At 40.8% G+C, this 18121-nt stretch overlaps 1 protein-coding gene across 1 annotated transcript in view; it reads right to left on the reverse strand.

The window, feature by feature from the left end:
* The window catches only part of LOC117366892 (mucin-19-like), a 200096-nt gene that overhangs the window by 108303 nt on the left and 73672 nt on the right, over positions 1-18121 (reverse strand). Inside the window, exons 73-80 of the mRNA XM_033958868.1 lie at positions 17742-17774; positions 17533-17562; positions 15894-15926; positions 13511-13543; positions 7237-7269; positions 7028-7057; positions 5367-5399; positions 1237-1269 (exon numbers count right to left, since the gene is read on the reverse strand). Of these exons, the coding sequence (XP_033814759.1) occupies positions 1237-1269; positions 5367-5399; positions 7028-7057; positions 7237-7269; positions 13511-13543; positions 15894-15926; positions 17533-17562; positions 17742-17774 (258 nt within the window). The remainder of the gene's footprint in view (positions 1-1236; positions 1270-5366; positions 5400-7027; positions 7058-7236; positions 7270-13510; positions 13544-15893; positions 15927-17532; positions 17563-17741; positions 17775-18121) is intronic.

Here is an 18121-nt window from a genome sequence, read left to right on the forward strand (position 1 = left end):
ACCTGTTATAAATACCGTTCAGTGCTCATTTTTTTTTTCAGCACTGAATTTTGAATGCCATTTACTGAATCCATTGGTTAACCCAAGAACTAGTACTCTCAAAGATTAGGCTAGGGCTACTCAATTCTGATCCTCAAGGTCAACAGAAAGACCAGGTTTTTAGAATATCCTCCTTGGTATGCAAATCTCTCTCATGCATATTTATTGAGGATATCCTAAAAACCTGGCTTGATTGTGGGCCTAGAGGAATGGAATTGAGTAACCCTGGATTAGGCTTTTCACAAGCAAAAAATGAAAAAACTATGTAACGTTAAGGAAGGGTCAGTTATAATAAATCTGAATTTCACTCAGAAGTATTGGGTGTAGAATTATCTCGAGAAGATTCACATAGTGATTTTTTAATGGATATTAAAATCAAATGTAATGAAAAAGAAAGCACTTCTTTATAGAAGAAAACCAGAGATGTTTTACATACAATTTATTATAAAAAAGATAATTTCTCTTTACACGGTTTAGGCTTTTTTTCAAGCTAAATATGAAGAACTAAGGCCAGAATGCACTGGGAAGGAGGCCTAAGACTCTGGTTGGCCCAGATGCCTAAGGCTCCTCCTATGGCCTTAGGCTCCTTTGCAGAGCATTTCAGAAAGTATCGGGAAGGGGAAGGCCAGCCATTTTCCAGTGGTGGGTCTGCTGGCCAGAGGATGTATGCCTCCCTCTGGCCGGACATTCTGTTTACAAGGTATGGAGGAAGTTAAGGGTGTGGTCTCCCCTTTAGGGGAATCGCCAGGTGGGTGTGGTCAGCGGGCGGAGGGGTGGTCACTGGGTGGGAAGGTAGGTCAGTCTCCAGGGGGGTAGTATTCTGGCAGAAGAGAGTAGGCAGCCCTCTATGCCTATTGCGGTTGGGTGGGTGTGTGGGGGGGTGCTTCGGGGGTTCCGGCAGGAGGAATTTGGCACTCCTCCTGCTGGCGGATGCTTCAAGGGGATGCTTCAGGAGGGGTGGCAGGAGAGAGTGGGCACCTCTCCTGCCGCCTGACTTTGCAAGGGGGGGCAGGGTTCCTTGTCACCACAATGGTCTAATGAATATTAAAGTCACATGTAAACAAGAATCAAGTACTTCTTACTTGAAAAATCAATCAGGATTAGAAATCTGTAAATTAAAAACTGGTGTCTGATAATTTCATCACTTGGAAAAAGGAAAAAGAACAGATTTTTAAAGAAAGAGGGTATTTAAATTACCTGTTGTTGTAGATACTTCACTGGTACTAGGTCCTATAAAAATCAGAGACGTGTTAGGATTTATTCCATAAAGGACTTTTTCTTTGCAAACATTAAGGGCCCCTTTTACAAAGCCGTGGAAGCAATTTCTGGCACAGCAAATACAATGAAGCCCAATCAATTTCTATGGGCTTTATCGCATTTGCCGCACCAGGAATCACTACCACAGTTTTGTAAAAGGGGCCTGAAGCTTCTCACAAACAACCCCCCATCCCCTTATCAAGCTATGCTAGAGGTTTTTAGCGCAGGCCGGTGAGGTAAGTGCTTTAATACTCATAGGAATTCTATGAGTGTCGGATGCATTTACTGCGCCAGCTCATGCTAAAAACCTCTACCACATTACTGATAAAAGGTGCCCAAAATATGAGGAAGTACAGTAAGTAATGTTTAGCAAGGATTTAACAGTCTAGATTTTACTCAAACATAAGTAAAATGATAGCCTCTTACTCCTTTTTCTGTAATGATTTATAAAGTGAATTTTAAATTTACATCGCAATCATCCTTAACCCCAAAGAAAACAAGTTTTATTGTAGGAAAATCAATCAGGTTTAGAAAAGCTAAGCCCCTGTTTTACTAAGGTGCGCTATGCGTTTTAGTGCGCGTTTACTGCGTGCTAAATATAGGCACGCGCTAACCACTGACTCATCCATAGACTAATGTGCACGCATTAGTGTTTAGCGCACGGTTAACGCGCGCTAAAATGCTTCGTGCACCTTAGTAAAAGGAGCCCTTCCTAATCAACCTAAATGTTGCTCAAATATTTATAATCTTGCTGAATATAAACGCTCCATCAGAAAACGATTCATTGATACCCCTCCCCCTTCATTTAGTCATGCTGCCAAGCAACATAAGCAAAATGCTGATTAGGATTAGAATTGGTGGTTCAGCATTTAGCTTGCGCTACTTTGCAGTGCAGCTCGATAAAAGGGAGGTGGGAGGGATGAGTGAATTTTTAATAGATATTCAAATCGTATCTAAGAAAGAAGGGGATGCACCACAGAGGCAGAAGTGCAATATTTAATGAACTCTAATATAATGCATTTCGGGTTATTTGGACAGGATTCTGGTTCTATCGCATATGGTGGGAGAGGGATGGGATACTACCGGGGTGGGGGGGTGTTGTTCTTGGGTGAGTTGGGGGGAGGGGGATTTGGTCTTTGGTTCTGATTGTGGCTTTGTATATTGCAAAACATTTGATGACTTGTATTGTAGTATTGCTTTGTGTGAAAAAATCTCATCAATAAAGATTGTTTAAGCAAAAGAGACAGAGAAGTCATGTGATGACGCTTAGCTAAGCGGTGACTCTCTGTCCGAGCTCCACAGCTTCTCCGCTCTTTCACTCTATTTTTATTTCCGTGCGGCTACATACCAACTGCATTTTGTTTTTTATAAAAGATGGGAACGCTAGGTATAATCAAGAAGGGTATTACAACCAGAACGAAAGAAGTTATCCTGCCGTTGTATCAGGCGATGGTGCATCTGCATCTGGAGTGCTGCGTCCAATATTGGTCACCGTACTTTAAGAAGGATATGGCGTTACTCAAGAGGGTTCAGAGGAGAGTGACACGTCTGATGAAAGGTATGGAAAACCTTTCATACGCTGAGAGATTGGAGAAACTGGGATTCTTTACAAAATTGCTATTCAACAAGCCAAAAAAGAATATTATTCTAAATACATCACTACTGCTCAAAACTCCTCAGCACTTTTCAGTATATTTCAATCACTATCTCCTACTCCAATAAGAAATCATCACCTCCATCTATTCAACCATCTGCTTCAGAACTTGCACTCTTTTTTGATACAAAAATTAAGGATATCAGATCCCACTTTGGACTACCCATCCATACCTCACCTCAAGATACCCCTGACGATTTAGTTCACCTACCATTTAGTACTTGTTCTAACTTCAAGCCCCCATCTCTAACCAACCTTCTCAAAGTTTTACAATCTATAAACACACCTAACAATCCAACAGAGAGCATTCCCCCTTTGATTCACAAAAAATTATTTTCCTTCTTCAGACCATTTCTCTTAGAAATGGTAACTAAAAGTCTCTCCGACAGTTACGTTCCTAAAGCTTGAAAATCAGCTCTTGTCTTTCCAAAATCTGTTCTTCTTATTTCCCTAGACTTGTCTGTAGCATTTGATACTGTTGACCACTCTCTCCTCATCGTCCGACTCAAAGACTGCGGCCTTACAGGTTCAGCTCTTTTATGGTTTACCTCATACTTTAATGAACGTAGTTTCAAGGTTCACTCGAAGGAGGAAACCTCACCGTCTATAGCTCAAACTTATGGCGTCCCACAAGGCTCCATTCTCTCTCCCTTGCTATTTAACATTTTTCTGGCGCCTCTTCTCATCCTAGCCCAGTCAATTGGGTTCACAATCTTCATTTACGCGGATGACATTCAACTACTTCACCCTGTTAACACTTCAAATATCTCGGAAATACAAATAATCAATAATAAATTAGACAAAATAAGCGACTGGCTTCACGCAAATAAACTTTCTCTTAACCTCAATAAATCATGTGGCTTACTTTTTCCAATCAAAAACAATGAAACAATAATAGGAAAGATCTTCATTAAATCTCACTCTGTAAAAATGGAAACAAAAATAAAATTACTTGGGGTAATTATAGATAAAGATTTATCTTTTCATGACCATATCAGCTCAGTGGTAAAAACCTGATTTTATAAGCTTCAGCTTATACGTTCTCTAACTTCTATTCTTGACATTGAAGCAATCACAACCCTAGTTCATTCTTTAGTTATTTCTCATCTCGACTACTGCAATTCTCTCTACAACGGAATTCTTCAAAAAGAATTACGACGTCTACAGCTTATTCAAAACACGGCATATAAAACTTATATATAAGCTAGAGAAATACGATCATGTCACTCCTCTTCTGAAAGAAGCTCATTGGCTCCCCATTACACATCGTATTACCTACAAAACTGTTATGTTGGTCTTCAAAATTAAACTTTCCCATCAACCCTCTTTTCTCGATAAGTTCCTCCTCCCTTTTTGCCCTTCACGGACTCTCAGATCAGCTGACCAGAACTTACTTTCTATCCCCTCCATAAAGGAATTCTTCTATACCAGGAAATCCAATTTCTTAGTAGTAGCCCCAACTTTATGGAACGCTCTGCCATCTCAACTTCGTCATGAAAAACAAATCGATAAATTTAAGACAAATTTAAAAATGTTCTTATTTCAAGATGCATTTAACTGCTCTTGAACCTTCTCATCTTCAAATCCATCAACTGCTTTTAAGAAGCGATCCCATTCCCAATGTTTTATCCTTTTTCCGTCTATTTCCCTTCAACTTTTTTTTTTTCTCTTTATTTTTATCTCTAATAATGTAACCTTACCCCTTTCCTCCTTTTTAATCTTCACTTTCAAGTCCATCTTGACTATGTCCTCAATGTACACTTCCCTCCCTTTCTATAAACATTACTTTTAAAAAGTATTGCTTTTATTTCTATTTTAGCATATTATTGTAAACCGGCTAGATACCCATTGATGGTCGGTATATTAAAAATCAATAAACTTGAAACATTTCCCTGGAGAAGAGGAGACTTAGAGGGGACATGATAGAGACTTACAAGATCATGAAGGGCATACAGAGAATGGAGAGGGACAGATTCTTCAAACTTTTGAAAAATAAAAGAACAAGAGGGCATTCGGAAAAGCTGAAAGGGGACATATACTAGGAAGTTCTTCTTCATCCAAAGGGTGGTGGACACCTGGAATGCGTTTCCAGAGGGCATGATAAGACAGAGTACGGTTTTGGTGTTCAAGAAGGGATTGGATGATTTCCTGAAGGAAAAAGGGGATAGAAGGGTATAGATAGAGAATTACTATACCAGTCCTGGACCTGATGAGCCGCCGTGTGAGCGGACTGCTGGGCACGATGGACCTCAGGTCTGACCCAGCGGAGGCATTGCTTATGTTCTTAATAATATTAAAATCAATCAGGGTTAGAAATCAGAAAATGAAAAAACTGGTGTCTGATAATATCATCACTTGGACAATATTCAGAGGAAAGAGAAATGATTTTTTTTAATAAAAGGGTGTTTAATATTACCTGTTGTTGTAGATACTGCACTGGTAGTAGGTCCTATAATAATAAGAGATGTGTTAATTTGAATTTATTTCAGAATAATCCTTGTCCTTTACAAACATTAAGGGCCTCTTCTATCAAACTGCGCTAGCGGTTTTTAGCGCAGAGAGCTGAGCTGAATGGCCCATGCTGCTCCCGATGCTCATAGGAACTCCACGAGCATCGGAAGCAGCGCGGGCTAGTCATCATGGCTCACTGCGCTACAAGCTGGTAGCGCAGTTTGATAGAAGAGGCCCTAAGCTTTTTACAAAAAATATGTTTAGCCAAGATCTATTTAGAACATTCTAAATGTCACTCAAAATATTGGTCAAACTCTGTCTGATGCTATATAATTCCAACACTAGCGCTACATTCAAGGAAAGAGAACCAGTTCTCTTTCCTTGAACGTAGCGCTAGTGTTTAATATTAGTGTTTAATATTAGTTGTTTAATATTTGGGTCCTTTTACTAAGGCACACTAGCCATTTTAGCGCATGCTAAATATTAGCTAACGTGTCCATTATGGACGCGTTAGCGTTTAGCACGCACTGAAACAGCTAGCGTGCCTTTGGTAAAAAGATCCCATTATCTTTTCTTGTAGATCTTCCAGTGGTACTTGGTCCTAGGAAAGTGAAACATTTATTCCAATAGATTAACTCCCTTTAAGCTTTTCTCCAGCAAGCTGTGAACAGGGATCCGTTCTAATCATCGTCATTTTTACTCAAATATTTGTAATCTTACTGGTTGTTAATATTCTGTCAGGAAAAGATTAATTCAGTGAATTTTTAAGAGATGTTATGCAAATCTACTTAAGAGGGAAGCTTTCCTTTATACTATGAAAATCAACTAGGGTTAGAAATCATTAAATAAAAAACTATCTGGTATCTCATAATTTCAACATTGGTTTTATATTCAGAGGCTAAAGAACCTCCATATCAGGGATGTCCAACCTGCGGTCTGAGGGCCGCAGGTGGCCCAGTGAAGTATTTCGTGCGGCCTCGATCGAGGGCGATGCAGTGCTTTCCTCTGCTGCTCCGAGGTGTTTACCATCTTGCCGGCTCCCTCCTCTGTCTTGCTGCAGCGTTTGCGCGGCCCCAGAAACATTTTTTTCGGCCAATGCGGCCCAGGGAAGCCAAAAGTTTGGACACCCCTGCTCTAAATTATTTACATGTAAGACAGGTATCTGTGCCAACAATTTCATTTTGTAACCTCATTCCCTAGTAATGTAGAATCTATGAAATCAACTTAAAGAAGGTTTCTTTGTAATCTATATTATTAAAAAGTCTATAACCTTCTTAAAGATTTGATAGAATTTCAGTGTCATAGGCTATCCCCACTTCATTTCATTTCATCTCATCTGTTCTGTTGTATTGGACTACATGTATGACTGAGGTAGGTTGTATAAAAGTTGATCTGCTTGTTGGACTGGATGAGGTCTTAAGAATTTCATGGTCATGGAAAAGTACAGTCTTGTATGTCATTTTGAGTCTACCATGGGTTGGGTATTGTTTGTTTGCTTCTATAGTAATGTTGTTCTGTTTTCTGCGGCTTATATTGTGATACCAAGGCTAGCTAATAAATAGAATTTAAAAACAAATGAGACAAAAAAAAGAACAATATTAAAAAATGAGCAAGATTGAACATTACCTGATGTAGATCCTGTAGTGTCACTTGATCCTAAGAGAACCAGAGATATTTTAATTAAAATGGATTTCAAAAGATCTTTTCTCTTTACAAACATTAACTTTAGTTAGAAACAAGTAAATGGAAAACTGGTGCCTCATAATTTCACCACTTGGGCTATATTCAGGGGAAAGAAAACAGAAAATTTTAAAAGAAAAGGTGTTCAACATTACCTATTGTTGTAGATCCTGCAGTGGTACTTGGGGCTAAAAGAACCAGAGAAGTTTAAATTAGAATTCATTACTTAGGGCCTCTTTTACAAAGGCGCGCTAAGCGTTTTAGCGTGGATTTAGCGTGCACTGAATCAATGTGTGCGCTAACTGCTAATGCATCCCTAGGATAACACGCACGCTTTAGCGTGTATCTAGCATGTGGTAATATTTAGCGCACGTTAAAAAGCATAGCGCACCTTTGTAAAAGAGGGGGTAAATGATACTTTCTCTTTAGAAAGATTATGCTATTCCCAAGCAGAAAAAATATTCAAGAACTAGGTAATGTCTAGCTGGGATCTATTCTAGCATTCCTAGCTCAAAGGGATGCTATTACCCTATCTGGAAAAGATTCATTGTTTGACACCGGCTACCACAAAGCTGCAGAAGAGGTTTCTACAACATGGCAGTGAGTTAAATGCTCTGATGCTCATAGAACTCCCACGAGTGGCGGAATATTTACCTCGCAGCCCGAATTAGAAACCTCTACCACAGCTTTGCAAAAGGAGCCCTGAACTATGGGAGTTCAGAGAGGTTCTGGTGAGTCCTATTAAAGACTTGTTCAACAAATCTCTGGAGAAGGGAGTGGTTCCTGGGGACTGGAGGAGAGCGGATGTGGTCCCTATTCACAAAAGTCACAGGGATGAAGCAGGAAACTACAGGCCGGTGAGCCTCACTTCAGTTGTTGGAAAAATAATGGAAGTGTTGCTGAAAGAAAGGATAGTGTACTTCCTTGAATCTAATGGGTTACAGGATCCGAGACAACATGGCTTTACAAAAGGTAAATCGTGCCAAACGAGCCTGATTGAATTTTTTGATTGGATGACCAGAGAGCTGGATCGAGGACATATGCTAGATGTAATTAATTTAGATTTCAGCAAAGCCTTTGATACAGTTCCTCATAGGAGACTGTTGAACAAACTTGAAGGGCTGAAGTTAGGACCCAAAGTGGTGAACCGGGTTAGAAACTGGCTGTCAGACAGACAAGTGAAGGTGATGGTTAATGTATGTCGCTCAGAGGAAGGAAAGGTAAGTAGTGGAGTCCCACAGGGTTCGGTGCTGGGGCCGATTCTGTTCAATATGTTTGTGAGTGACATTGCTGAAGGGTTAAAAGGAAAAGTGGGGTGTCCAAAGATCTAAAGGCGAAAAAACAGTGTGACAAGGAAGTGGCAGCTGCCAGAAGGATGCTGGGCTGTATAAAGAGAAGCGTAGCCAGTAGAAGGAAGAAGGTGTTGATGCCCCTGTACAGGTCATTGGTAAGGCCCCACTTGGAGTATTGTGTTCAGTTTTGGAGACCGTATCTGGCGAAGGACATAAGAAGACTTGAAGCGGTCCAGAGGAGGGCGACGAAAATGATAGGAGGCTTGCGCCAGAAGACGTATGAGGAGAGACTGGAAGCCCTGAATATATATACCCTAGAGGAAAGGAGGGACAGGGGAGATATGATTCAGACGTTCAAATTCTTGAAGGGAATTAGCGTAGAACAAAATCTTTTCCAGAGAAAGGAAAATGGTAAAACCAGAGGACATAATTTGAGGTTGAGGGGTTGTAGATTCAAAGGGAATGTTAGGAAATTCTACTTTACGGAGAGCGTGGTGGATGCCTGGAATGCGCTCCTAAGAGAGGTGGTGGAGAGTAAAACTGTGACTGAGTTCAAAGAAGTGTGGGATGAACACAGAGGATCTAGAATCAGAAAATAATATTAAATATTGAACCAAGACCAGTACTGGGCAGACTTGCACGGTCTGTATCTGTGTATGGCCGTTTGGTGGGGGATGTGCTGGGGAGGGCTTCAGTGGCTGGGAGGGTGTAAATGGGCTGGAGTAGGTTTTAATGGAGATTTTGGCAGTTGGAATCCAAGCACAGTACCGGGTAGAGCTTTGGATTCTTGCCCAGAAATAGCTAAGAAAAAAAATTTAAAAATTTAAATTGAATCAGGATGGGCAGATTGGATGTTACTATGAATTTTTTTTTTTACTTGAATTTTATTGAGGTTTTAAAGTTAACAAACAATGGCCTAATGGATACCAAAATCACATATAAACAAGAATCATGCACTTCTTTTTTACTTAAAGAAATCAGCAAGGCCCCCTTTTATCAAGCTTCGTTAGGGTTTTTAATTGCTGTCCACTACGGTGACTAAAATTATGCTAGTGTAACCAGGGTTAAAAGTTTAAAAGATACTGAGTGAAAAAACAGGGTTTAAAGAAGCAGAGAGGGTCTGGAATTTAAGAATTGTGTTTTTTTCTTATTCTGAGGAGTTTAGTTTGTATGGTTTGTATTGGTGCAGTTTTGAGGTTTTCTGTTGCTAATTTCCTGCACAGGTTTGTTATCCTCGTGCAGAGATCAGCATCAGCTGCTTGAACATTCTAACTGTCAAATTTGACAGTTGGGAGGGTGACTTGGATCTGTGTGGAGGTGTTTTGGTTTCTGTGCCTGGTGAGAAGGTAATTATGGTGGTTTTTATTTGAATTTGTGAAGGATTGTGAAATTCTGGATAAGGTCTGAAGTTTGGTATTGATGCTGGTAATGTTTAAGAACATAAGAACATAAGCAGTGCCTTCGCCGGGTCAGACCACAGGTCCATCCCGTCCAGCAGTCCGCTCCCGCGGCGGCCCAAACAGGTCACGACCTGTCAGAATCATCAGAAGGGGCTCCCTTGCCACCTTGGCTTCCCATTGAAGTCCTGCCTTCCTATCGAAGCCCTAGCCCTCCGGTCTTTCACATGCACGACCTGGTTGGTTTTTACTCATTACCTGGTTAACTTTCTATACTTGTGTTACATCCCAGCTCCTCCTTCAGTATCCCATGATCCCTTTATCCCTCAGGAATCCGTCCAATCCCTGTTTGAATCCCTGGACCGTACTCTGCCTGATCACTTCCTCCGGTAAAGCATTCCAAGTGTCCACGACCCTCTGGGTGAAAAAAAACTTCCTTGCGTTTGTTTTGAACCTATCTCCCTTCAGTTTCTCAGAATGCCCCCTCGTATTAGCTGTCCCCTTCAGTCTGAAGAATCTGTCCCTATCCACCCTCTCTATGCCCCTCATGATCTTGAAGGTTTCTATCATATCTCCCCTGAGCCTCCTTTTCTCCAGAGAGAAGAGCCCCAGCCTATCCAGCCTCTCGGCGTATGGGCAGTGTTCCAGCCCTCTTACCATTCTCGTTGCTCTCCTTTGGACTCTTTCAAGTACCGCCATGTCCTTCTTGAGGTGTGGCGACCAATACTGAACGCAGTATTCCAGATGTGGGCGCACCATCGCTCGATACAGTGGCATGATGACTTCCTGTGTTCTGGTTGTTATGCCCTTCTTTATGATGCCCAGCATCCTGTTGGCTTTTTTCGAGGCTGCCGCGCACTGTGCAGATGGCTTCAGTGATGCATCCACCAGCACACCCAAGTCTCTCTCGAGTCTGCTGTCTCCCAACAATACCCCCCCCAATTTATAGCTGAACAGCGGGTTCTTTTTCCCTATATGCATGACCTTGCATTTGTCCACGTTGAAGCGCATTTGCCATTTGTTTGCCCAGTCTTCCAGCTTGTCCAGGTCCCTTTGCAGGTCCTCACACTCCTCCCTGGTCCTAACTCTGCCGCACAGTTTGGTATCGTCTGCGAATTTTATAACCTCACACTTTACCTCCCTTTCCAGGTCATTGATGAATATATTAAAGAGTATCGGCCCCAGCACCGATCCCTGTGGCACACCGCTCGTGACTCCCCGCCAGTCAGAATATTGACCCTTTACTCCGACCCTCTGCAGTCTACCTGACAACCAGTGCTTGATCCATCTGTGCACATCCCCTCCCACCCCGTGGTTCCACAGCTTCTTAAGTAGCCTTTCATGTGGCACCTTGTCGAAAGCCTTTTGAAAATCGAGGTAAATGATGTCTATGGGCTCCCCATTGTCAACCCGACTGCTTATTCCCTCAAAGAAGTACAGAAGGTTCGTTAGGCATGATCTTCCCTTGCAGAATCCATGCTGGCTTGTTCTCAGTAGGCCATTCCTCTCGATGTGCTCGCAAATGCCGTCCTTGATCATAGCTTCCACCATCTTCCCTATAATTGAAGTCAGGCTCACCGGCCTGTAGTTCCCGGGGTCACCCCTCGATCCCTTCTTGAAGATAGGTGTGACATTTGCCACTTTCCAGTCCTCTGGTACCTCACCAGTTTTCAAGGATAGGTTGCAAACATGTTGGATTGTGCCCGCTATTTCCTGTCTTAGTTCCTTCAGAACCCTTGGGTGGATCCCGTCCGGGCCCGGTGATTTGCCACATTTTAATCTGTCTATCTGTTTGAGGACATCCTCCTTACTTACCTCTATGTGCTCTAATTTTTCAGCCTGTTCCCCACTCATGAGCTCCTCTGAGTCCGGTATATTAGTTGTGTCTTCGCTCGTGAAAACCGACGAGAAGAACGTGTTCAACCTCTCAGCTACCTCTTTATCATCCTTAATCACTCCCTTCCTGTCCCCATCGTCCAACGGCCCCACCTCCTCTCTCGCTGGTCGCTTTCCCTTAACGTAACTGAAGAATGCCTTGAAGTTTTTCGTCTCCCTGGCCAGCCCCTCTTCGTATTTCCCCTTTGCTTTTTTTACCTCTCGGTGGCATTCCTTTTGGCATTTCCTATGCGTCTGGTGATTTTCCTCTGTTTGAGAGTCTAAAAGAGAGTTTTTGTGATGTTCTGCGAGAATCTTCTGGGAAATGTGTGAGAGATTCCCTGACTAAGAAATATATGGTTCTGAGTTCTGAATAAAGTTTCAGTCTGCTATTCTGTGAGAATTTTCTGAGAAGTGTTTGAGAGATTCTATAAGTGAGAAATTTATTGTGCTGATTTTTTGAGGAAAGTTTCAGTCTGCTCTTCTGTGAGACTCTTCTGGGAAATGTTTGAGGATTTTTGAGTGACTTCTGTGGTGCTGATTTTTGGAGGAGATTTTTATGAGAGATCCTGTGACAGATTCCTGTGGAATGTTATAAGAGAATATTGATAAAAGAAAATTGGTAAACTGTTTTGGGAACCTTTTCCTGAGAATATCTGTTGTAAAGTTTATTGAGAATCTGAGTGATTTGAGACATAGGAAATTTGAGTGATTTTAGAAATAGGAAATTCTGGGGAGGGGAAAAGTTTAGGGAATATTAATTATCTATTTTTTTTCTAGCTTAGAAAGTATACTTAGGCAATTTGGGGGTTATTAGATTAGGATAGGGTTTTCCCTTATTGGTTTGTTTAAGTCAGAGTAGTAGGTTGGTTCCAGCAAGAGAGAGTCTGCTAGCAAGAATTTCTACTAGCAACAGCGCACCTACGTGGTACCCCTACATAGCAAGAACATAAAGTCTCAAATACCCAAATCTGAGGAAAAAGAAGAACTTTACAGAGGGGAAGTAGAATCTCTTTGTTTAGATTTGCTTTACAGCATTTGTTTATTAAATATTATTTCAAATTTAAATTCTGAATCCTTAGTGCTTCTTTATATTTATTTTATTATATGTTTAATAACTATTTTTATTTCAAGATTATACCATATTATTATATACTAATCTTTAAGCCTGTTACATTAACGGGTGCTAGAATAGATGTGTCTGTCTGTCTGTGTTTCTTTATCTCTCTCTCCTTGGCCGCTGTCTGTATCCTTCTGTCTCCCCCTCCCCTCTGAGCAAAGCTGTCTGCCCCCAGCACCCAACTCCCCCTCCCAAATGTCTCTCCATGGCCCTCTTCTGTCTTCCCCCCAGAGCAAAGCTGTCTGTCCCCAGCACACCCCTCCCCCCCATAGCAGCCCCCTTTCTCTCTCCCTGTCTCTCCATGGCCCCTTCTGTCTTCCCCCCCAGAGCAAAGCTGTCTGCCCCAAGCACACCCCTCCCCCCAAAGCAGCCCCCTTTCTCTCTCTCTGGCCCCCTTTCTCTGTCTGTCTTTTTGTCCCTCTCCCTGCCCCTGTGTCTTTCTTTCTGTCTCCCTCCCTCCCTCCGCTGTCTCTGTCTGTCATTTTTCCCCATTTCCCTGTGCAGCAGCATTTCCATTACACTTCCCTATGCAGCAGCAACAGCATTTCCCTCCTATCCCCCTTTCCTGTGAAGAAGCAGTAGCAGCATTTTCCCACACCCCCCTTTCCCTTCTCTTATCTTCTCTTCCCTAATGCAGCTTTATAAAAGGGGGCCTAAATGAGTAACTGGTGTCTGATAATTTCATCATTTGGGCTACATTCAGAAGAAAAAGAATAGATTTTAAAGAAGTGGTGTTTAATATTACCTGTTGTTGCAGATATTGCACTGGTACTAGGTCCTGTAAAAACCAAAGATGTTTTAATTAGAATTTATTCTAGAATAATCCTTGTACTTTACACAAACAAAGGGCTCCTTTGATTAAGCAGTGATAGAGTTTTTTAAACGTGGGTCAGAGAGGTAAATGCTCTGACGCTCATAGGAAAGAATGAGCATTGGAGCATTTACCTCGCTGGCCTGCAGTAAAACACTCTACCACTGCTTGATAAAAGGAGCCCATAATAGAAAAATTATGTAATCTTTAGCAAGCATCAATTCAAAACATTCTGAATTCCACTCAAAATATTAATAAAATGTTAGGCTGTTACTCCTTTGTCTGGTAAAGATTTATAAAGTGAATTTTTAATTAATATCACAATCATCCCTAACCAAAAGCAATCAATTTTAATTCAAGAAAATTAGGTCCCTTTTTACAAAGCCATGGTAGGATAAAAAAAAAAAAAAAAATCTTAAAATGGGAGGTGGGTTGCCTGTGGTCACTCCCTGCACTGGGCTATGATCGTATTATGAATTGTGCCACATAAATGATTTTTTTTTTTTAATTAAAATTTCTAGATGTGTAGGCGGAACCCACAATCTGCAGACCCAACGGCAGGTTCGTGCATACCCAGGCTCTAATGGAATTTTTTTTCTTTCAATCTCGTTTGGTCCCTGTTGAAGGGGCTTTTGCCCTGAAACCCAGCTTGGTTGGACCTTTGCTGAAACTTGACAGTGGAACGATTGGATTTTATCTTTATCCTGGCATTGTATTTAATGATTCCAGCTATGTACTTTATCATTGTTTATGAAATTTGTCCGCCATTGGGTCAGTGGGTTGTGGCTATAAAGGGGGCTCAGCCTTGCACTTGGGCTATGAAATAGTTTACATTTGTATTCTAATTTTAGCATATTGTATTTCACTTTTTTGATTTGCTCCACTGCATTTGCATACAACGGGAGTAACCCGATGATGGTGTGTGGTCTATTATCCCCTGCCTTGGGTTGCGTTATTGTGTTTAGACTGAAAAATTAATAAAGATATATATATATATATATATATATCTTTAGTAAAAGTAATTTGAAAAACAGCACTTACATCCATCAATAAATACATGAGAAACCATTTTCTCGCCCCTCCCACCCACCCACCCTAATTCCAATGTACACAATAAAACCATACAACAGTACATACATGTAATTAATAAACAAATCCCAATATAATATCCCTCTCCCTCTCCCCTTCCCTGGATGTGCAAATCAAACCGGTACTAGGGGAATAAACCATTTAATTAAAATGAGTAAAATTGGTCAATGGACTCCATGTCAGTTTAAACAACTTATTATTACCCATTTGTTCAGAATTCATTTTCTCGTATTTATAACACAAGTATAATGAATTCCACCAAAACGTGAAATTTAATCTGTCAAAATTCTTCCAATTTTTAGTAACCGTTTGCATGGCTACCCCAGTCATTATACCAAGTAATCTGCTTTAATGTCTATCTATTGGGGGTGTAGGAGATAACAATGTCCCACAGATTACCGCTTCATATGACAGCGGAACCGCAGTCTCCAGAATCAAATTAATATGTCCCTATATAGATTTCCAAAAGTTAAGTATCAAAGGACAATAGAACAACAAATGATCCAGTGTCCCTACATCAAAATGACAGTGCCAGCATCTATTAGACATGGAACAGTCCATCTTTTGTAAACGAACAGGGGTCCAAAAACTTCTATGTAACAAATAAAACCATGTTTATCTCATAGATGCTGACGCTTTACAATGGAAAACCTATCATACGCTGAAAGATTGGAGAAACTGGGATTCCTTTCCCTGGAGAAGAGGAGACTTAGAGGGGATATGATAAAGACTTACAAGATCATGAAGAGCATACATAGAGTTGAGAGGGACAGATTCTTCAAACTTTTGAAAAATAAAAGAACAAGAGGGCATTCGAAAAAGCTGAAAGGGGACATATTCAAAATGAATGCTAGGAAGTTCTTCTTCACCCAAAGGGTGGTGGACACCTGGAATGTACTTCCAGAGGGTGTGATAGGACAGAGTACAGTTTTGGGGTTCAAGAAGGGATTGGATGATTTCCTGAAGAAAAAAGGTGATAGAAAGGTTTAGATAGAGAATTACTATAGAGGTCTTGGACCTGATGAGCCGCCGTGTGAGCAGACTGCTGGGCACGATGGACCTCAGGTCTGACCCAGCGGAGACATTGCTTATGTTCTTAATAATATTAAAATCAATCAGGGTTAGAAATCAGAAAATGAGAAAACTGGTGTCTGATAATATCATCACTTGGACAATATTCAGAGGAAAGAGAAATGATTTTTTTAAATAAAAGGGTGTTTAATATTACCTGTTGTTGTAGATACTGCACTGGTAGTAGGTCCTATAATAATAAGAGATGTGTTAATTTGAATTTATTTCAGAATAATCCTTGTCCTTTACAAACATTAAGGGCCTCTTCTATCAAACTGCGCTAGCGGTTTTTAGCGCAGAGAGCTGAGCTGAATGGCCCGTGCTGCTCCCGATGCTCATAGGAACTCCACGAGCATCGGAAGCAGCGCGGGCTAGTCATCGTGGCTCACTGCGCTACAAGCTGGTAGCGCAGTTTGATAGAAGAGGCCCTAAGCTTTTCAAAAAAATATGTTTAGCCAAGATCTATTTAGAACATTCTAAATGTCACTCAAAATATTGGTCAAACTCTGTCTGATGCCATGTAATTCCAACACTAGCGCTACGTTCAAGGAAAGAGAACTGGCTTTTTTAAAAGAAGTTGTTTAATATTTGGGTCCTTTTACTAAGGCGCACTAGCCATTTTAGCGCATGCTAAATATTAGCTAACGTGTCCATTATGGACGCGTTAGCGTTTAGCACGCACTGAAACAGCTAGCGTGCCTTTGGTAAAAAGATCCCATTATCTTTTCTTGTAGATCTTCCAGTGGTACTTGGTCCTAGGAAAGTGAAACATTTATTCCAATAGATTAACTCCCTTTAAGCTTTTCTCCAGCAAGCTGTGAACAGGGATCCGTTCTAATCATCGTCATTTTTACTCAAATATTTGTAATCTTACTGGTTGTTAATATTCTGTCAGGAAAAGATTAATTCAGTGAATTTTTAAGAGATGTTATGCAAATCTACTTAAGAGGGAAGCTTTCCTTTATACTATGAAAATCAACTAGGGTTAGAAATCATTAAATAAAAAACTATCTGGTATCTCATAATTTCAACATTGGTTTTATATTCAGAGGCTAAAGAACCTCCATATCAGGGATGTCCAACCTGCGGTCTGAGGGCCGCAGGTGGCCCAGTGAAGTATTTCGTGCGGCCTCGATCGAGGGCGATGCAGTGCTTTCCTCTGCTGCTCCGAGGTGTTTACCATCTTGCCGGCTCCCTCCTCTGTCTTGCTGCAGCGTTTGCGCGGCCCCAGAAACATTTTTTTCGGCCAATGCGGCCCAGGGAAGCCAAAAGTTTGGACACCCCTGCTCTATATTATTTACATGTAAGACAGGTATCTGTGCCAACAATTTCATTTTGTAACCTCATTCCCTAGTAATGTAGAATCTATGAAATCAACTTAAAGAAGGTTTCTTTGTAATCTATATTATTAAAAAGTCTATAACCTTCTTAAAGATTTGATAGAATTTCAGTGTCATAGGCTATCCCCACTTCATTTCATTTCATCTCATCTGTTCTGTTGTATTGGACTACATATGATAAGAAGGAGGTGTATGACTGAGGTAGGTTGTATAAAAGTTGATCTGCTTGTTGGACTGGATGAGGTCTTAAGAATTTCATGGTCATGGAAAAGTACAGTCTTGTATGTCATTTTGAGTCTACCATGGGTTGGGTATTGTTTGTTTGCTTTTACAGTAAGGTTGTTCTGTTTTCTGCGGCTTATATCGTGATACCAAGGCTAGCTAATAAATAGAATTTAAAAACAAATGAGACAAAAAAAAGAACAATATTAAAAAATGAGCAAGATTGAACATTACCTGATGTAGATCCTGTAGTGTCACTTGATCCTAAGAGAACCAGAGATATTTTAATTAAAATGGATTTCAAAAGATCTTTTCTCTTTACAAACATTAACTTTAGTTAGAAACAAGTAAATGGAAAACTGGTGCCTCATAATTTCACCACTTGGGCTATATTCAGGGGAAAGAAAACAGAAAATTTTAAAAGAAAAGGTGTTCAACATTACCTATTGTTGTAGATCCTGCAGTGGTACTTGGGGCTAAAAGAACCAGAGAAGTTTAAATTAGAATTCATTACTTAGGGCCTCTTTTACAAAGGCGCGCTAAGCGTTTTAGCGTGGATTTAGCGTGCACTGAATCAATGTGTGCGCTAACTGCTAATGCATCCCTAGGATAACACGCACGCTTTAGCGTGTATCTAGCATGTGGTAATATTTAGCGCACGTTAAAAAGCATAGCGCACCTTTGTAAAAGAGGGGGTAAATGATACTTTCTCTTTAGAAAGATTATGCTATTCCCAAGCAGAAAAAATATTCAAGAACTAGGTAATGTCTAGCTGGGATCTATTCTAGCATTCCTAGCTCAAAGGGATGCTATTACCCTATCT

The sequence above is a fragment of the Geotrypetes seraphini genome, chromosome 9 (genome assembly GCF_902459505.1).
Source record: "Geotrypetes seraphini chromosome 9, aGeoSer1.1, whole genome shotgun sequence".
Taxonomy (NCBI): domain Eukaryota; kingdom Metazoa; phylum Chordata; class Amphibia; order Gymnophiona; family Dermophiidae; genus Geotrypetes; species Geotrypetes seraphini.